Below are 20,676 nucleotides of genomic sequence, written 5' to 3'. Positions count from 1 at the left end.
CCCTTGAGCAGATGGCAAATAGTACAGTGAAGGTAATAATATTAGGACTGCTTGGAAATGATTTTGTTTCTAAAAGCGTGTTTGTTGTTAGGAAATAATAAACACATTAAAATATTTGAACAAATACTGAAAAAGAAACCTTTTACTAGAAAAGGTGTTCAACTGAAAAATGATAACAACCCCAAATAGCCAGCTCGTACTTTATAGCTGAATTTGGGCTGTTTAACGAAAAATCGTTCCGATGTCGTACTTTGTGGCTGATTAAGAGATAGACGGTACTTTGCGGAACTATGGAGCTTTTTAACAGGCACATGGTACTCTTTGGAACATTGCGGCTGTTTAGCACTATGAGTAGGGTTCATGAAGGAACTTGAAGGCTTGTTAAGAAGGGGTACTGAACTTGGTGGAACTTTATAGCTTTTTAATGCTTGACATCGGTACAAGGCGGCTCTTGTCAAAGTGTCAAAGACGGACGCCGGCAATAATCTCATTGCTGCTGCACAAGTTAGATTCGTTAATTGAAGAATGAATATTAAGTGAAGTGATTGTGAATTATCAGTAAATTGTGTAAAATTTTGTGTAATTTTGTGTAACAAAGGATTTAAAATATACATATTTGTTTAAACGAAACAAATCTTGTTGTTTATTTCATCGATGACGCTTGCTTCAAAAAAAAAAACAATGAAAAATAATCCATGGCATCGTGGCATAATGAAGCTGCTTAGGCGCTGTTTGAAAGACCCACATAGAACTTTGATGCTGTTTATCTACTGCAAAAGGCGAATTAGAGCAGCGATTTTTAGCGTGCCAAAATGAGCTGCTTAAGCAATTCTGGCTATTTGGGACGTGTGATATGCAATTCGCATGGTCAAACTGTGCAACTCGTGTTGCAGGAGCATTGTTGTTGCAAAAGAACTTATCAATTTATTTCATATCAATTTTTTACGAGCTTTTTATGATATGCACTTGTTCATCAATCAAAATGGACCATTCATTTCGTTAAAAAACTAAAAAAAAAAAGTTGTTGTTTCTAGTTTATTGTCCAGTTCATATGTCATGTTCAAGCTCAAATACGTTTAATAACTTTGAGAACAAATTGAATTTTTTTAATACGATGTCATTTAAAATTTTTGTTTTGCCTCTACAGCTTCGGTCTTTAAACGACACGTAAATGAAGTTTACACGACTCATGTTCTCAGTCTGAACGGAAGCCAAAACGACTCCTTTCAGCAGGCGGTAAACGGCAGGGAAATTTTAAAAATATAAAATGACTTGTGTTGTGAGTTTCGGTAGACAGTGGGCCTTTCATCAGTTATGCATCAGTAGGCAACAGACGCTGGGGATCAGAGCGAGTACGATGGCCTGGGACATCAGGTGAAGCAAGACTTGTTGAAGATTGAATGTCTACGTGAATGGGAGGCCAGAGACCGACCATTCTGGAGAATTATAGTTGACAGGCCCACAATGACGTGCCCTGTTGTAAGCAGACCAAGATAGATATACTTAGAGAGACAAAGCAGCGCTAGAACTATAATGGCGGTGCAATTTATTGAAATACTTAACTCCAATTGATCGTTAGTTACAAAAAAATGTTCTTTAGGCTATGATAAGTGAGTTTAGAAAGTCTCTTTTAGTCTTTTTTTTTATAAATATTTAATTTTCTAGCCTTTAACGCTGGTGCTAAGGCCTACTGCATGCAGATTAAAGTAGTTAATGAACCACTCTTATGATCTTGTCGATCTCAAGATGTTGGATCAGAGGAGTAAAATTTGTGATATGATCAGGTTGGAAATGAACATGCAATAGTAATCATAAATCAAGAATCTTTTACATAGATTTTTCTCAGAATTATGTATTTATTCTGTTCACAGTGTGTATAAATTATATTTACAAAATAATAAAAAAACGAAACATTAAACAGGAATCTCACGTTGCATCACGGGACGGGATGCACCATTTTTTGGACGGCTCTACCTCAACAGCAATGGTGCCTGCTAGTAGGATCGGCGCACACTGTTGAGTACTTACAGGTAAGAAACACTACACCGCACAGTGCACAATCTACCCCACGATCAGATTGCCTTCCACGTCCCGGTACAGATCGTCGTTGATGCTGTACATCGCTTCCGACTCGGGGCAGTTTACGTTTGTCCACCAATCGCAAACACGGTACGCCTATACGTAGGGAGAGAAATACGGAGAGAGCAAAACCAAAGTGTTAGTATAACGCTTAGTACACTTTTCGTGGGCTTTTTGGCACCGAATGCCAATCCCATCTCGTGAACGATCGATACTTGATTGAACACGGTTCCGTTGGGGCAGAGGAAGGAGAACATGTAGCCGGTCGGCAGGCACCAGTGCCACACCTGACACCGCGTCTCAATGTCGGCATAGTAGCCGGGCTGCCGGTCCGCACACCGGAACGTTAAGCCGGACGGGATCTTATCGTACGCTGGATAGTCAACGTTCGGTTGGTATCCAAAGATTTGCTGTAATGAAACGAAACAAGCAGAGTAGAAACAGACGAAATTAGATAACAAGATAATCGGATATTTAAATTATGAAATGTGCCAAACATTACGCCATCTTTCCGCGCGCCATATGCCTGCCTGAACGAGCCGCATCTTCCGCATCTTCGGGGTTGGAATCGAACGCTACAAATCGATCGGTTCAAGCTCAAGTGTGTTTGGGAGTGAGTGAGTAATGTTTTCATCACCGCAACCAATCAAATTACAATCAACTACCAATTATACGGTTTGGCTCTTCGATTTGGCCAATTATCGATGCTGCCCGAATCTCCCCCCTTACCCCAATAACGAAACGATCGCGCTTTCCTTCAACAATCCCGTTTTGCGAAGATGGTTGATGCGCCGGGAGAGATGTTTTGAAGAAGAAGCAAAATACAAAACCGCAACCAACATAGACGCAAACGCAAAACATTGTCTTTATGGGGCAAATAAATTAGTCCGCACGATCTAAGACAAACGATCTGTGGGCTGGCGCTCCCCTAGCTCTGATTATTATGTCATCCCGACGGCTAACAAATCGTGATCGTACCAGCACCAGTGATCGGGGTTCATCTTCCCACTTCGTCCCACTAAAATGCTTCATTTCGTAAAGAAAGCTTGTAGGATGCGCTCGTGGCGCTCGTTCCCGCAGTTTTCCACGGATCGGGACGACCCGTAAGGTCATTCTCGTGAAGATCTGATTTGTCAGCCGTCAGATTCGTATGTGTGATTGTGAGAGTCGACAACAGCATTTGTGGAAACTCAATCAACAAACACGCAATGTCAATCCGCAAGCGAACAGACTGTTCTCACCCTTGACAATCATTTCCAGGGTGAAGCGACCAGATAAGTCGTGGTCAACAGTTAACAAAAGGTTAACAATTTCAGAACACTGATTTAATCAGGCTGCTAGCTACTGATCTTGTTTTTTCTCTAATTGTTTTTTTTATTACAGAGAAAACACATTAGTCTGAGGGCATCTTTTACACAAAGGACCCGGCTATAATGTTTATTGTATCCCTGTATACCGTGCACTATGCGACATAGAGTTGATGCTGGTGCGAAAACGCATCCACACCATAAAAACCACCAAAATGTAGATCTCGTGCCAACGATCGTAACAAAAGATAAAGCACCATTGTGCCGCTGTGACGAGGTTACCCCCCAAAACTACTAACCATAATTAGCATCGGGTGGCTTTTGGTTGGTACGGAGATGAGTTGGTGTATAAATTCTAATTCACCGCGCCATCGCACCATCCGATCGTATTGTTATGTTAATGCAGGGTTTTAGAGGTGTTGATTTCATTGTTGAGCGCATTTTACAGACTCCAATTTAAAATTTTGACATCTTCCTTAGCACGAAAATAAGTATTGTGTTGGGAAAGGTATTTTAAACCTCCGAAGAATAATGGACGAGTTAATTGCGGTATGTAATTTTTCATACCACCATTATATCGGTAAGCAAAACAAAGCGTGACAAATTTCACGTCCATAGTAGACGCATGACCATCTGATTTAACATAGTTAACGTAACTTTTGTGGCTTTATCAGCTCAAAACCATTATCCAATGCTTTTCTTGAGTAAGACAGTGTTTCTTACTAAATGGGTTATTCGAGGGAATCTATTACTATCTTTAATGAAAATACAGAAAAACAGTTTTACTTATGTGTGTGTATGTGTTTACTGCTTTGGGCTTTTATCCTAAAGAAATGGCAAAAAGAAGTATTCTGTTTTATGTATTTTTAAACCATTTTCCGTTAGAAATTCGTAAATATTTCGATTGTTTATGAACAACATGAAAGTGAAATTGAACCCTTAGAACAGAAAATACATTGTACAGTTGGGTCCGGCGTTACTCAGTTCTCGACTTGATTGATTGATTGAGAGATTCGTGGATTTTAAAATTAGACAGTTCTTGTGGTAAATTATAGCACGATTTCACAGATTAATGAAAAAATGCACATACCATACAATACAAAACAATAGAAACAAAGCTATTCCCAGTACACGAGTCCTTTATCCCTTTCGATCGATATTAACTAATAGAGCCTAGTATAGTATTTTAGACAACTTAATTCCAACAGAATCCCCACGTATAAAATATATTATGACTAAAAAAATCGCAATGATCGATTTACGTGGCTATTTGAATGCCGTTGAAGTCTTCAGGACGCATTAGCTGCGTTACTGTAAAGCCAACTTTACACGATGTGCAAATCTTAGAAATCAAAGAAAATTCCCTTAGATAAAATGTACTAAAACTCGAATACTTGAACGTTTGACTCAAGTCAAAATCAATCAGTAACATTCAATTAGACATCAAAGCTGCTCCAAATTAATGAAAAAGATTAGGCATAGGCTGCTTCCATTGTGCTCATTTCACCCATTCCCTACAATATGGCTCAATACATTCCCTGCATTGAATAACGTCATACATCCCCTTATAATTAACATTTACTGTCTCTACTTACACCGTACGTTTCGTGGCTGTTGTACAGGAACACTCCAAACGCCACCACTAGCACCGTGTACTTCCACATGCTGCTTGCCATCTTTTTATTTTGCTGGATCCGTTCGCCTGGGTTCGTCGCTTATCCGTCTGCCCGCGCAAAGTCTTTCGTACTCTTTCGTTTGCCACGCGCGCCACACAAACAGAAACCGAACCCGATTTCAAGTGCGCTTTCCACTCTCTTTCTCTGACAAAAAAAAATTAAACACTGGAGCCTAGCACCGGAAGCTGTGAGCCTGTAGACTTGCCCAAGTAGACAATAGATTTGGCGTCTGATTTGTTTTGATTAGTATGGCTTATAAGTCCGCTTATGATGTGATGGCTTCTTCGTGTTTTTTCCCCCTTTCTCCGAACTATTGCATTACTTTCCGGCCCTCGGTGTGATGCTCTTTCTGTACGATACTGTGTTTTTTTTCTACCACTCCTCTAAGCTTGTTTTTATTTTGCTTAAATTTATGCAATACTCCGTTACTGCGATGCACACAACACACGCTCTTGTTCGCGTTAGACACACATGCACAAAAAAGTTGATGAGATCGTTTACGGATATGTTGCTGCTTTAGTAATTAAGATTACACACTCGCACTTAATGAGGGCACCGTGATGCAGTTAGTTAAAAAAAGAGATGAAGATGGTTTCAGTTTTTTCACACACGCTATATTTCCGCGTACTCGAACACAACTGGGAGATAAAGGAAAGTGTTTTGTCGTGTATGATCATTCATTAATGCTGAAGATCGACCTATTCCAGCGATGTGATGACGGAAATATTATATTTGAACAATATTCCTCACTTCATTTCACTTGTTTCGTATGTTAGTTGTGATGAGTCCTTACTGGTTTCGTCCTTTTAGATCACTCTTCAGAAATCACCTTTAAATTTCACACTTTAGCACACAATTCAGCACACGACAGGCACACACCATAGAGCCGAAACACCACACGCCGTCGACGGGAGCGAACGAACCAAATGAAAACGTTCGCCGCATGCAGCATCACTTTATACAAATCGCCATAGCCATAGTGCACTCCCACCTGGCCCGAAACAGACGCTGGGTGGGAGATTCAATTGTCAGCACCGTCTCAGGGAAAAACCTACCGTCGGTGGTAGCTTTTGGGAACGCCGTGACGCCGTGCTACCCTTTCAAGCTGTGTCTTAAGGCGCACACAAAATGTTCTATCCAATGTTTGCCTCTCTTTCATATCGGACACGTCCGGCCAAGAATGGGTACGAGGAGCCAAGGGGGGCTGTGAAGAAAAATTGGAAGCTGAAGTCTCTCACCCGAATGGACGGTAAGACACACAAGGGTACGCGCGCGCGCACGCTTACACGTTGCCACGGGGAAACTCAATTAGATAATTATCTGTGCAGCTCTGTGGCTGTGTCGCGTGAAGTCAGGTGCGCATGGGTGTGAATGGAAATTGCAGCTTGTATGTCGTGTTTTTTTTTCTTCCTTCATTTCCTATCTTTCCATCAGATAAGAGTGTCCGAATCTTGGCTGCAATGCGTTAGAGAAGGAGATAGAGCAAGCAGAGTGAGAGAGCAAGCACTAATTGATTTTGGTACGCTTTGCTCTATGTACCCATTTTTCCGGAGCAAGATTGGTATTGGGAGCATTTTTTGCCGAGTTCAATGTTATGGGAAGCGCTTTTCTTTGCGCTGTGCGTGCGAAATTCGTTCCACTGCGTGGTTGGTCGCGTTGGTTGGTCTAGATGTTGTATTGCAAGAACCTGAGCTGAAATGAAAAATTTTGTGAATACTAATTGCTATCATTAGGTTGCAACGCGGGTGGAAGAATCGATTAATGTCCACCAACTCGGTACGGGTCTGTTAATGTAGGAAGGGGAGGTTGTTGAATTGTTTGTTTGCTGAAAGTGAATTTAGACGGAATCTACTTTTTTATCAGATTGACAGTCAGTGTGTTTAAGACAGCTTCTAGATCAACTGGAATAGGTAAATATAGAACCACAGTTTCAGGGTTAATTAGTAGCAAGATATATTTGATCAACTTAACTCAGTAGTAATAGATATTCATTATTCAATCAAGCTTAGTTCTTGGTTGCATACATTCCAAATACCTTGCAAATTTGATCAAGTTTGTCATTTACAAACCCAGACTTTGTGTGGCAAAAGGAAGATCAGGTGCTTATAAAGCCTGACGGGATGATTCGAGATGATTGAAACATTCGGATCGTTAGTGATGATGGGAAGGTTTGTGATTGGAGGAGATTATTATTTTCGTTTTTCTATTAATTAACCTGTTGATTGTTTGAGTCGCTGCTATGAATGCTCTATATCAACAACTATCCTTAAAAAGAATGAAATAGGTACATTAAAAGACACTTTAATTATGAGGAGATTGAGCCTTCCTTACATAGCACTTATCATCGTTATGTGGTTCATCGATCAATCAGATCTCTTAATACATATGTGACTGTAGACAGACATTCACACACAACAGTTAGCATATGACCTGAGAAAAACCAACCAAAATTCTGACGATACCACATATTTTCAATTGAAGAGATAACTGTATTCATGTATTGGTCAAGTACACAGCCAAACAATCTATCATAAAACTCCTTAAATGATGTTTCATTTATTTGGAGGTGTTTGCCACGTCAAGCCTTCTCGTAAAAGCTACGTTCGGGACTGAATTATAATACTTTTTAGAATCAGTTGCCTTCGGATCTTCGACAACAACTTCACCAGTTTTCATTGATTATTAGCCTTCTTAAATATGTAGTTGAAATAAGTATTTCCGTTCAAAAGAAGGTAAGGATCCTGTAAGCAACAGAAGAAGTAGTTTTGTTTTTGATTATGATAATCAAACTAATAGGACAACTAATAGGACCAAAATTATGAGTTTTGGTGACTAGACTAGACTGTCATATGCTTAAACTGCTACTATTACAGGCTGCCTAAAAGATATTTTCAAAGAAAACCATTTAAAGTGGCATTAATTATAGCTTCAGGATTACACTGCCTTTAGGTCGACCAAAACTGAAATAGAAGTGAAAATCCTGAGGATTTGTGTCCTAAGAGGTAATCTGAGGTTAAATCTACCATTAGTATTGCTTATCTAGCGTTGAAGATTTGTATGAATATTGACCTATTCTTTTTTTTTTTATTCAGGAGTAACGGTCCAAAAAGGCCGTATTGCTTAAGAATTGACATATTCTTTATACTAAATAAATTTATTAATTAATTGACGGTATAGGGAGTCAGATACCAATTCCTTGGGAAGAACAGTCTACCATCAACGCGGCAATACCCTCACCAGTTTCCCCGATTTATATCCTTTCAACACCTGCTTGCTGTTTTACAACAATATCGTAATGCCATCATCCACTGATATTTAATTGCCGCCAATAAAATCACTTCGCCGACCGAACGCTCTTTCCTTTGCTTGCCCCATCGTCTGGGTAGAATAAGAAGCGCCTTTTACCTTCTCCTCCCTCGGCCAATACAGTGTGTGGCAATAGCGCCTTGGCTGAGAACAGATCTTCTTCCCTCGCCTTTATAGAGCGATCGATCGAGCGGCCGGTAAAATGGTTTCGTAAACGCGCGTACAACAAACAAAGCATTCGCAACCAACCAACCAACCAACCAACGACAGCTCCCTCGCGATAAAAGCGACGAATCTTCCTTCCATTGTCCATGCCATGTTCGGGAATCCGTTCGTCTCTCGGCACTGCAACGGTCCACTGGCCGACCGACCGATGCACTTTCGGTTGGGAGTTGTTTACTGCCCCTTATTTTTTTGCGCTCCTCTTTCACTCCGCCAAAGCCATTCCGTTTCCTTTGCGCAACCGGATGGCGATGACTTGCGGACGTTAGCGTGTAGCTGCTGTCGCTGCTGCTACGGCGCTTTGGGGTCAAAACTTATGTGTGAACAATTGGACCTCTTTGCGACTTGCGCGTCTGTGCTGCTTGGCTGCCGTCGGAGTCTGAGGCGTGAGTACAAAATGCGTATCCGTCCGATCAGCGGCCAAACCAAACGGCGTTGGGCAATCGATCGCGTCGAGTGATCGCGTACACTGCGCGACAAAGATTTGGCATTTTGTACCCCAAACCCAGAGCACTTATCGAAACAAATGCGTCTGTAGGAGCTGGCTACTGTATACGATTGGTATTGAGGGTATGATGTCTCAATCGCCATCGTCCGCTTGGCTTGGGATACGGGCGAAAGGTTAGATTACACGCGCCCAAGCGTTCCCTCATCCCAACATGAGATGACATTTTCTCACCCGTCCGTAGAGTCATAAATGGTTCGTTTGGACTGCAATCTTCATGCGAGGTCGAACGGTTTAACTAACCACACCGGCGCTTTGTGAGGCGTATCATTACTTGTGCCTGGGGTGGTAATATCCCGCGGAACAACAGCTTCTTGGCGTTTTTCCTCCCCAAACGGTCAGTACGACTCGACGCAATCGAGAAGGGTGAAGATTTTCTTGAAAAGCCCTCTGTGGCATTAGAGCAGATGCTATAAATTGAACAGCAAATACCCATGATGTGATGCGAAGGAAATTATGAGGCCATTGATTTATGGCTCATGCTATAGACCTGTTGCCATTGACTTTGGGGCCCCCATGCGCCAAGATGCCATCGCGGGGAAGCGAGTCAATGGCATGTGAACCGTGCGGTGCGTTGTTTGCTAAAGAAGCTTATGGAGGAATGTTGAAGCATCATAAGCCTATCTGGAGGGAAAATACACATACACAGACGATTCACCAAGGAACTGATCGTGCGTGTTCTAACCTTGAGAACATTCATCCTCAAGCTTAGTAACATGCTTGTAAGCTTGGTTGGAGTGAGTTTGTTGGATTGTGATTGGAGTAGTGATAATTGCTTAATTTTCTGATTGATGTTCAAGGTTTTGCTGTTTATCAGCAAGAATGAAGCAGATACTGTCAGTGTTCTGTAATCTTACCGGAAGGCATCTAAAAATTAGCAACGCTTAAGGAAGATTGCTGAATTTGTTCTAACAGAATTCACGATTACAGCGAGGTCGTCGCCACTCGTTAAGTCGTGTGATTAGGACATCCGTTTCAGTACATGTTTGAAAAGTATGTACTGCTAATGTAAGCCTAGATATAGCACACGGTGTCTGTCTTCAAATTATTCCATAAAACATTTAGTTCGGAATATCTCTTTATGACTTCTGGTTATCATTTTAAGGTTCACCGGCTAATGTGTTCTAATGGACGAATCGTTATTCTCTTACATCTATAAATTAACGAGCATGCAATCTATATCTCTTGGGCTACACAACTTCGACTCCTTGTGACTTCCCTTACTTGACAGGGCAAGGTACATTCCTGGTGCTCTTGATTGAATGTCTGCAGACTTCAATCCAGCAATCCACAGACATGTCCAGCAAAGGCTAGGACAATGTGGGTTGATTTTGTTGCATATTCGTTAAGTGTTACGACCTAACAATATACTCCAAATATGAGCTGCACTGATCAAATAATGGCCGGATAATTGGTGCTCTACTGTATAGGATCTAGTACCTAATGATCTTCAGCCCTTTCTCCAACCACATGAGCGTAATGTTCTACAATAAATAGAATCTACGGCTATTCAAAGGATGAATTGAAGGATTTCAAGTGTTTCCAAATAACTTCAATGCTCAATACCGATTTTAATGTTTGATGAATTTCCTAATTATTGTACAATATTTAATTCACTTCACAACATTTTAATCATTGAAAATTATAACATTTTGAAGTAGATCCTTACAGCTTACAATCAACTTAACAGATAGAAGCAGATTACGAGCTTTAGAAGTACTGTTAAAGAACATTGGAGCTTTGAAATCATTCATAAATGAATTTTAGCAGCCCTTATCGCGATAAAAGGCTCTAATTAATGTACAAGTTAATCAAGCTGTCCAATTGTACTCGATGAAGGATTCTACACTCGAAGCAACACCTTGTTTCTCTAGAAACAAGACATTAAATAGCTACAGAGCTACTAATCTACTAAAGTTATTAGCATTATGTCATACCCCGTTGCATGTTGCAGCACCACAAATCGCTCCTCGCCATAACAGCAAATGACACAAACCGGGGCCAAATTTAGCAGATCTTACAATTTTCATCACCACGACCTCACCATCTCCAAAACCAAAAATAGAGAAGAAAAAATACACACACAACACCCATTGAGCATGCATTAATTTGCGGTGGTCGGAATGTTACGAAGGCCGGAATGGCCGTTTATTTCAATCACGCCGCGCTGCCTGCTGTGCAAAGTGGCCGCTTCGCATTTGTTTTTATTCATTTAACATTGTTAAAACTCATCGACACAAACCGTCTGCCCCATTACCCAATCGACTCGCCAACACATTCCGCTTACATACGCTCGATCGATTGGAGGGCGCTTTTCAGAGCGAACGGTTAGGTTGTTGGGAGCTTTTTTGTTGCTGTTGTTGTTGTTCTTCCTTCTCTTTGCTGGTGGCACTTTCCATCCAAAAGGCGTCGTTAAGACAGAGAAGCACCATTTTCAACACCCTTTTGCGTTGAACAAAGAGCACGTTGCATCCTTTGGCAGTGTGCACCGGATTTCACGCACCGAAACAATTAAACAAAATGCTAAATTGGCAGCAATTCGGGTGCTTGCGGTACAGCGATTTGTTGTACCGCAACCGAACCTTCTTTGCTTCTCGGTGCCGCTTTGAAGCACTATTGTTTGCCGATTCTTGAGCTCGGGACGGGTGCATCATGATTAAATTCTTTGGAAAAGGGGCGTGAGGATGGAACGCTGTTTGTTAGCCGTTGTACAGTGTTTTCTTGCTCGCGAGGGTAGTGAAGGTTTTAATAAATGTATCATTCTTCTGTATCTACTTTTGGGTGGTTTTCTGGGCAGGTGGATTAGCAACTGGCAGACAACAATCGCGTCGCTTGGAACGTTGGCTCTTTCTCGAGAGCCTTGAGGATGGGCGATTTAAATGTAAAATAGGCAAACAAAAGTAGTGTTACAGCTCTAAGGGTTGGTACAAAAAGCGGAATTTCTTAAAAAGAAACAGCATTCAGAGGCAAGGTATTGTAAAGAGAGAAATGGTTTAATCTTTAGACATTAAACAATTAATGTAAACCGAATTTACTATCTATATGGGTATATGTTCTATGATGGGAAATTCGTAGTATTTTTACGTAAAAATAGAGGATATTTTATTCTTTTAGCTCTAAAATTGCAACAGCAAGATTAAATAAGCAAACTTCTTCTGTTGAAAACGAAATTATGGTGTTTATTTTTTATGATGAGTAAATAACATCAACAGGCTTTTTAGAACATACGCATTCAACATTAACCTTCAACAATTTATCAGGAAGAAGGAAGGGCACTTGTTCCTCGGTAGCTTGAACAAAATTTGAAAAATGTCTGGCACCGATTCAGACATAGCCAAATATGGAATTAATTGCGCGTTTGTTGCCTAGATTAAATGTACTTTTGCGTAATGGACAGAGCAAAGGAAAACGAAATACTTTAAAGCTTAAAAATACTTGCTGATTGATCTTATAATGTCCTACTTCCTACCTTATTAGAAAATTGAACACGTTTTTAATAGCTGAACAGTTTTCATCCTCTATATTACCTAATAATCGGCCGAACTTGTTCTGTCTATCCTTAAGCCTATTGCTGACAATTGATGACTGATTACTTTATTTAGAGCGTCAGATCTCTCTCTCTCTCTCTCTCTCTCTCTCTCTCTCTCTCTCTTTCTTTCTATCAATCTCCCTTTCTCCCTGCACAGTGCGTTTCCGGATTTCGCTGCTGATGTCGATGTCCGATGTAACGACCGTCCCGAGATAGCAGAACTCCTTTACTACCTCGAGATTGTCCCGCGTCAACTAAGGCACTGCTTCCCAGATGGTCTGAATCACCGGCAAGTAGGTACTGCGTCTTCGTTGCATTGGTTCTCAATCCAATTCTTGCTGCTTCGCGTTTGAGTCGGGTGTACAGAGAGTCAGGTGGACAGATGTCTTAAATGTACGTATAAAAAACCTGTCCATTGCAGGTTGAAATCTTAAAAGGATCTCTTATTCGAAAGACTAACTATTTTATTACGGATACAACATTCAGTATCAGACAGTTATACCCATCTTAGGAAGGTCTTCATCGACAACGGTTGGGGCACCAAATGTGAAGAAAATACCATTTAAAATATTGACAAATTGACATGTTTCCAAAGAGTTTTTTGATCAGTCGAAGCAAATAGAAGCTTTGGTCACAAAACGCCTGGTTGCAACATCTTTGGTCGCAAAATCCCTGGTCACAAGCCTCTTCGTCTTTGGTTACAAAGCCCATAATGCTTGGTCACAAACCCCTTGGTTGCCAAATGCTCGAACGCGAAATTCTTGGCCATAAGCTCTTTAGTCTCAAACTCCTTGGCCACAAGCCCCTTTGTCCTTGGTTACAAACCCTAAATGATTGGATGCAAAATCCTTTACTACAAAATGTTTGGTCACCAAGTTTGCCAATCACTGATTCAGACCTATTCTAAATATTGGAGTAAATTGTGACATTTAAAGATCCAATAAATTCTTATCATAAAAACCATTCTTTAAGATATCAATAGTGCACAAAAAAAGACAAAAATAAAGTAATCAGATTCGAGGCTAAGCTCAAAGCAAACAGTTTAACAAATACCACACATCTATCTACCTGAAATGGACACACAGTGGCTGCATTTTCGGTTACTACGCTTTACTACGCGTTTTTTTACCATACAGCATCGAATGCCAACATTCCACCACTGCAGCCATTGATTCTTGCAAGTGTTTCTCTCTTGCTTTGTCTATCGACAGCTCGCCAGGCATCACCCCCCCCCCTCCCATCCCCATCCCCTTTCCAACGTCAGATAAGGTCATTCACCAAACCGGACATGCTACAGACGGTGTAGCAGCAGCAGCAGCAGCAGCCATTCACGATTTCACACCAATTAATAAACCAACAAACGGCGCGAATCGCCGCCAGCTGCCACTTTGGCCACTGCACTACGCACCTACCTGATAACAATGAGCATCGGCTACGCAATCGTCTCAGTCGGTCCGTGCCTCCCATCCCTGTTGCTCTACAGAAAGCCCACCAACCTCACCGGCCGGCAGTAATTCACACAAGTGACAAAGAAGTCAAACGGAACCGCACCCCGCTAACTCAAACCCCCAAAAGGGGAGGGAGAAACAGTCAATGTGCATAACCTCTCCCATCATAAGTGTTTGCTGCGTTTGCGTAGCTAATGCGTTGCAGCGCCATTACAATATTTGCACGCAGCATAATTCTTCCCATCGACCGCCCAGGTGCCGCCGGTGAGGGTGTAACGCTTTTTACCCGCCCGAAAGCGGCAACGGAAGCGTCAGTGAGCGTTCGATGCAGCTAATGCTAATAGAGCCATCACACTTCGGAGGGTAAGCGCATGTGCACGGCGGATTGGGTTGACGGAAATTTAGCGAATCAAGCAACTGCGGATGAATGCGCTTGCTTGCTTGATGTTTGCACCGATTATTGTTGGCCGATGGTGAGGCAGTGCTGAGGCCACAATCGGTCAAAGCGATCTTCGTTCCCATCTTTATGTTGGGCGTATTTAAAATCGTAAGCCGCTAAACAGGCGCCAAGGGAAGCGTGATGAAAATGATAGTGCTATGCAAAATTCCGGAGGGAAGTTGTAATTTATAGCATGCAATACATGTTACTTAAACACGTACCGACAAGTACAATTCGATCGGCTTGAAATTTGAAACTGTCCTCCATTGCAACAGGGGTGAAAAAAGCCCCCCCCTGAAAGAAAAACACCCCCTAAAGCGCTGCATCTGACGCAATGCAGAGTCGTTGCGGTTTCCACGCGCTCCGCCAAGACCGAAGATGGGTCACGGCGGAGACTTTTTCCCAGACTCTTCCCGCGACCGATCGACGCTCGTACGTTGGGCAATGATGGCAAAGAGGGGGGGGGGGGTGAGCGAAAGAAAAACACAATCACAAAGCGATTTGCTACAATAACCTTACCAATAAGTGCTGCCTTCAATGTATGGTGGACTACGAGGGAGGAACAACACACAAAAAATTGGGTTCGAAAAAAAGGTGTTGTACAAGCATGAGGCAAAACACTCAACACAACATCTTCACAACGGTAGAGGGTGGTTTTTGTCGTTCCGTGGCTATTAGGCAACGACATCCAATGGGATGAAGGTAATGAAAAAACAGTTGACCTATTTGTGTGTGTGTGTTTTTTTACTGCATTCACCGACCGGTATCGATCATGTCATTATTTTTGTTCATTTGTTCGATTGTTTTTTTATTTAATTTGCTTACATTATGTGTCTACTACCCATGTATTTTCGTATCTCTGTGACTATCTCTTATTGTTAATAGCTTTCATTAACTAAATGTTTTTTCTCGTTTTTTTTTGTTTCTTTAATACATCAACAGTTTATCATTTAGTTGTTCTTATTTACTGTATAATTTATCTAAATTTCTTATTAAGTTTTCAACTATTATTTCTTCTTTTGTTTCAATAATTTTATATATTTTTTATTTATTTTCTGATTTTGTAAGGAATATTATTATTTTTGATTAAATACGTTTATTTAATCTGCATTTTTAAGTGCTTACCGTCTGATTTTTATAGTTAATTGCTTTGATTGCTATTTATTTTGGACGTATTACCTTTTTTTACTTTACCTTGATGATTTTATAATTTTGATGTTTTTACTAAAATGAAATACTTTTTTCAATATACTTTTGTATAGTTCCTTGAGAAATTTTAAAGTTTTCTTTCTTTATCTGAAATTCCTGGTTAGCAACCTTTTTGACTTAAAACAGTTTTTCACGAGCAGTTGAAGATTTGAGATTGTTTAAACTTTGAGCGGTAGCAAGATTTCACAAAACCTTGTTCTTTATGAGCCCGAAAACATCTGTTCAGCTCGTACTAGAATAGTGAGCGCTTCATCTCATTTACTATCTGATATTTTGACAGATGTAAGCACAAGTTGATGCTTGACAATGACAGTTCATTTGACAGGTAGTATTTATTTAGCCCGCGTTCGGTCGCGCAGGCTATATCTTGGTCATTTGTTAATCTGTTTCAACAACCAGACATTTAACATTTAAGGCCAAAGTACGATAAGAGATCTTCATTGTTGGCATATACCTTATGACCAAAGCAAAAAAATAGCTAAATCTGACAATCCAAAGCGAGCAAATTAAGATTAACACATCATAATATCTCATCTCAGCCACTGTGCGGCAAAGGCGGCACAACCAAACAGAGCGCAAACGTACTGCTTCCCAATTCCCACCCTCTCAAGGCCGAACGGTAAAAGATTGGGCAATTGAAATAGAGAAGTAAAAAAGAACAGCTTCACAAACAGCGCTCCACCATGCCCAAAATTAAGCTCACAAGTTACAATTTAAACAAATCATCACGATATCTTGCACGGTGCAATCTGCCCCCGCCCTGGTGTGCCGGTGCATTCTGATCATGTTCGTGTCGCTGGTTGCTATCATAATTGAATTTATCGCACGGCGGTGGGTGTGAGAATCCAATTCCGAAGAAACGCGATCACCCCGTCGCAATGCAACGTCATAAAACAATTCAACCGTCCCAGTGCCGACCCCCGGTGCGGTGCCGGCCAGCCCTGCAATGACGTCTCGTTTGCCACAATGGAAGTGTCATTTCACGGCTCGCGGCTGGCGGATGATTTACGGCCGGTTGGCTTGCGAGCTAACAACGATGGCCAACGATTCTGACCCTCAGATACGAGCATTGGGATGGATGGATGGATGGGTGGATCAAGCACCAGGTACGGTATTCAAATGTATCTTGGTATCTTGAGATCGGTTCAGCAAAAAAAGGGGAAACGGTTGAATAAATGCACCGCAGCACCGGTGAAAAGGTGCGGCAAAGGTGGAATAAACACCGATGCATGTTGATTATCTGTTACCGATAGGGTTAAATGTTTTGATGAGCATTTTAGCACCACCACCATCACCGTTTCGTGATTTCATACAGATCAAGCTGATCGCCGCGTACATGGAGCGTGATCGTATGCAATCTGAAAATTAGTTCGATACGTATGGAAATTGGAGCTATTGTTTTTTCTTGCTAATGAGGTTTGCTCATATTTCGTGTGACGTTATTACTATTTTTCTATTTCAATAATGGTTACCGTAGAACTATGGCTGGTTCAACTGAATCAGCATATATCTCTGTATGATTTTTTTTAAGTTATGCCATCAATTCGTTTCAAAACGGCTTGATGCACTAAGGATTAAAGATAAATGAAAATCCGTTAATATTCAAAATTTCTTCTTTGGGCAACTAGCGCCATCTAGTGTAAAACCGTGCAACACATCACTTCGTCGCTATACAGCCGCGCTTGAACTATTCCGTTTGAAAATCGTATCCATTAGGCTGTGTTTTAATAGATCGGCGGAGAAGCTAGTTTTTGCCAAAACACGGGTTTGTATGGAAGAACCGATTTTTGACAAATTCACAAAAATCTTATAGATTGTTGAGAAAAAATGCAGACTTACAAATACAAATAACAAAAATTATATATTTTCAAATACAATCGAAAATGAGAATCAATAAAATAAATTTGGGAAACATTGGAAGTAACAAGTGTAGGTGACTTGATAAGAGATTCACGTGTTCAACATGGTTAATACGAAAACGTAATAGATGAAAGCATTCAAATTCACACGAACATCATTTAAAAAGACAGAAATCCATAACGGAACGCTAATGTTGAACTTTCGATGGTTGACTAACAGTTCAATTAGAAGTACAGCTGTCAACTCGGATCATCTGTCAACTTACATGACTCTATAACACGCCCCTCGTGAGTTCAAGTCTCATATGGACCGTGCTCCCGCAGCAAAGACTGACTATCCGGCTGTTTGGCACTGAATTCTCTCTAATCTGAGACTTTTCCTTTTTGAAAACCCGCTCTTATCTGAACATTTTTAACGCTCCCTTCATTTTAAGGACATTTTTGTCCCGCTTATTTAGACAGAGATGACCGTACGTCTTTAAAGCCTGTGTATAGGACGGTATGTCTGAGTAGGATGTTACACTATATAGAAGGCGCAAGGGTAAGAAAAATCAACAAATTTACTTTTTTTAACAAGTTTCTTAACCAATGCAAGCAGATGACCGGCGAGGATTAATTATTACTTTGACTTGTATTTTAATAAAGTCAATTAGCGCGTGGCCACGGAGGCGACGGAATGTTGAAAACATTTTCAACTTTGTCAAAATTGCTTGTCAACTGCAAAAATGAGCTTCTCTCGTGACCACACCAAAAAAATATACAAGTACGACTAAAAGCTTCTACATCTGAATATCATTGATAAGTACTAAATAGGTACATAAATCAATTAGAAACATGCATTTTAGCAATATTATCATAACAATGGGTCAAAACTGCGCCAAATAGCTGTTTGTTTATACCTTTTGGCGAACTTCAAATTTTGTCACTTTTTGTCAACTTTTGTCAACCTTATTTGCTGGGTGCTCCAGGTTACAAAATTTTGACAAAAGCTCAAAAAGTGACAAAAGCTCACGTTTTGAAAATTTTGCCAGCATTTTGTCATTCGCATGGCCTTTCGTCTAATTAGTTTTACCTTCAACGCGTTTGACGTTTTCGTTGAGGAGATTCACCCAGCAAATCTATCATTGCCGCACAAATTCCAAAATTCATCCATCAGATCAGGCTTTCAGACACTGGTCCTTGCTATTTATCATTAAAACTGAATTGAAATACAATCTGACGAGAGAAAGCATATCAGAATTTGCATGACAAAACGAATGTGTTGAAATGACTAAATATCCGAAACGCTTGTTCCCCCGACCCATCTTTACAGAGCACCGCCTAAGCGCTCAAACCGTGGCTGGCTGTCAAACCGCGACGGGAGCAAAACCGCTGTGCGTGTGTGTTTGTGTGTGTATGAGTATGCGTGCACACTCGTAAGCCGCTACGCGCTACATCCTAGTGTGCGTGTGCGTTGGTGAAACAGCTTCACAGCTAAAATGGCTCGAGCAGGCAGAGCAGACTCTTGCTGAGACGACCGTAAACCGTGCCAGCAGCCACAATTCACTGTTTCGCGTTTGCCCAAGTGCGTGTGATCGCCCAAGTGCGTATGTGTGTCTGTGCAGCAGTGTGATGATGCTGTGTGCATCCTGAAACCTCGGAAACTCGGAACGCTTCTCCCCCGTGTGTGTGTATGCGCGGATGTGCTTACTCAACGGCCAGCAGTAGCAGCCCTAAAGGTGTGCGGTACAGTTGGTACGATAGAGTACACGGGACGACCCAGCACATCAAGGCAGCCAAGCCGTCGGTACGTACGGTGGGTTGCTATTTTAAAAAGAAAGGAAATCGGATCGATGACTCTGCTCGAGCGTGAGAGTAGACTCATTACAGTGTAACACAGTGGGGTGACCGACATGGTGCGAGGAAGCAACACCAGCACAGTTCGGAAAGGAAAGGAAAGAGAGAGAGAGAGAGAAACAGACATTGGAGCGCGCACCGTGTACACCCCGCAGAGTGTGCGTGAGTGAAGCCGAAAGCTTCGAAAGCAGCAAAACCGCACGGACTACGGCGGGGTGAGCAAATCTTGTTTCAGTGAAACTCAACAGTGATTAAAAGAAAAGCGGGTTTTCCTCTCATTGGCTCGCTCGTGCCCTCTCCCTCTCTCTCTCTGTCGCACTGTCGCGGCAATCCGGGAACCTTTGGTACCGATCCGGAAGTAAGCGTGCGCGTATTTATTATTACCAGCCGTGTGTGTGTGTGTATGTGTGTGCCCTACGGGATAAATTCAAGGAACTGAACTTTTCAACAGCACGCACAGTGAAAAGTACACCTCCCAGGCGCAGTGAGGGATGTGGTTGGGAAAGCGCAGCAGTCTAGTAACGGTGCATCGGGAAAACAACCCAGCGTGCTGCAGCAATTATTGGGCTTTTTGGGGTAGGAATTTTCTTTGTACATTTAAACAGCTTTCTTTCCCCGTGTCCGTCATCATCCTCCATTCGACCGGACAGTCCGCGTAGAGCGAGAGAGAGAGAGCGGAAAGACAGTTAGAGAGCATATTAGGAGAGCGAGCGCGCCCGCCCGCCCGTGTGTGTTAGTGAGTTTTTGTGTAAGCAAATTTTTGACTCACAAGCCAGTGTATCATGCAGGGGAGATGGGCAGTAGGGAGGGAAGGGACAGTCCGTAACGTTTTGGGCATCGGTGTGTGTGTGTGTTAGTGGGCAGTGTGGCCTCGTTTTACTGAGAAAATAAATAACCAATACCGATATCGGGCTGGCCGTGGCGTGCGGCTGCGAGCGACAGGGTTTTGGTGTTAGTCTCTGTTTTGCCCTTCAGTAGGGAAGCGATTTTGCAAGCTAACGTTTAGTGGAATGACAATGCAGCGGTAAAACTAACAAGTGTGCGACCCTTTTTCGAGCAATTTTCCATTCCCTGTGTAGTGTTTGCATGCGTGCGAGTGTGTGTGTGTATGTGTGTGTATGTGTGTGTGTGTATGTGTGTGTGTGTGTGTGTTTCTATGCCCAGTGTACGCACACTGACAGTCACGATCAATGCGATGCGATTCATCTCCTGTGTGTGTGCGTGGCCGTATCAGTCGTATCGAGCAGCAGGGACTGAATGT

At 41.8% G+C, this 20,676-nt stretch overlaps 2 protein-coding genes across 9 annotated transcripts in view; one reads left to right on the top strand and one right to left on the bottom strand.

Moving 5' to 3' along the window:
* Positions 1-1,832: 1,832 nt before the first annotated feature.
* Positions 1,833-5,989, bottom strand: LOC120897711 (U-scoloptoxin(01)-Er1a-like). The gene is made up of 3 exons (XM_040302763.1): positions 4,982-5,989; positions 2,295-2,489; positions 1,833-2,175 (listed from the first exon to the last, which is right to left on the bottom strand). Exons 1-3 carry the CDS (start codon positions 5,060-5,062, stop codon positions 2,062-2,064), a joined length of 390 nt encoding a protein of 129 aa, XP_040158697.1. The 5' UTR covers positions 5,063-5,989; the 3' UTR covers positions 1,833-2,061.
* A 13,048-nt stretch (positions 5,990-19,037) lies between these two features.
* The window catches only part of LOC120898162 (mediator of RNA polymerase II transcription subunit 13), a 59,910-nt gene continuing 58,271 nt past the window's right edge, over positions 19,038-20,676 (top strand). For 3 of the 8 annotated variants that reach the window (XM_040303617.1, XM_040303623.1, XM_040303615.1), the window contains exon 1: positions 19,038-19,365. The gene's annotated coding sequence lies outside the window, so the exon portion shown is untranslated. Of the gene's footprint in view, positions 19,375-19,438; positions 19,992-20,390; positions 20,455-20,676 lie in introns of those variants that run through there. The other 5 variants (XM_040303620.1, XM_040303616.1, XM_040303622.1 and 2 more) reach the window with 4 other exon arrangements.

The sequence above is a fragment of the Anopheles arabiensis genome, chromosome 2 (assembly GCF_016920715.1).
Source record: "Anopheles arabiensis isolate DONGOLA chromosome 2, AaraD3, whole genome shotgun sequence".
Classification (NCBI taxonomy): Eukaryota; Metazoa; Arthropoda; class Insecta; order Diptera; family Culicidae; genus Anopheles; species Anopheles arabiensis.
This window is presented reverse-complemented; position numbering and strand designations above follow the sequence as displayed.

Coding starts and splice junctions, on each gene's coding strand:
- LOC120897711 (XM_040302763.1), bottom strand. CDS start 5,062: ATGGCAAGCAGCATGTGGAAGTACACGGTGCTAGTGGTGGCGTTTGGA. Junction 2,490..4,981: donor ACAGCCACGAAACGTACGGT/GTAAGTAGAGAC, acceptor GTTTCATTACAG/CAAATCTTTGGATACCAACC. Junction 2,176..2,294: donor ACGGAACCGTGTTCAATCAA/GTATCGATCGTT, acceptor CCCTACGTATAG/GCGTACCGTGTTTGCGATTG.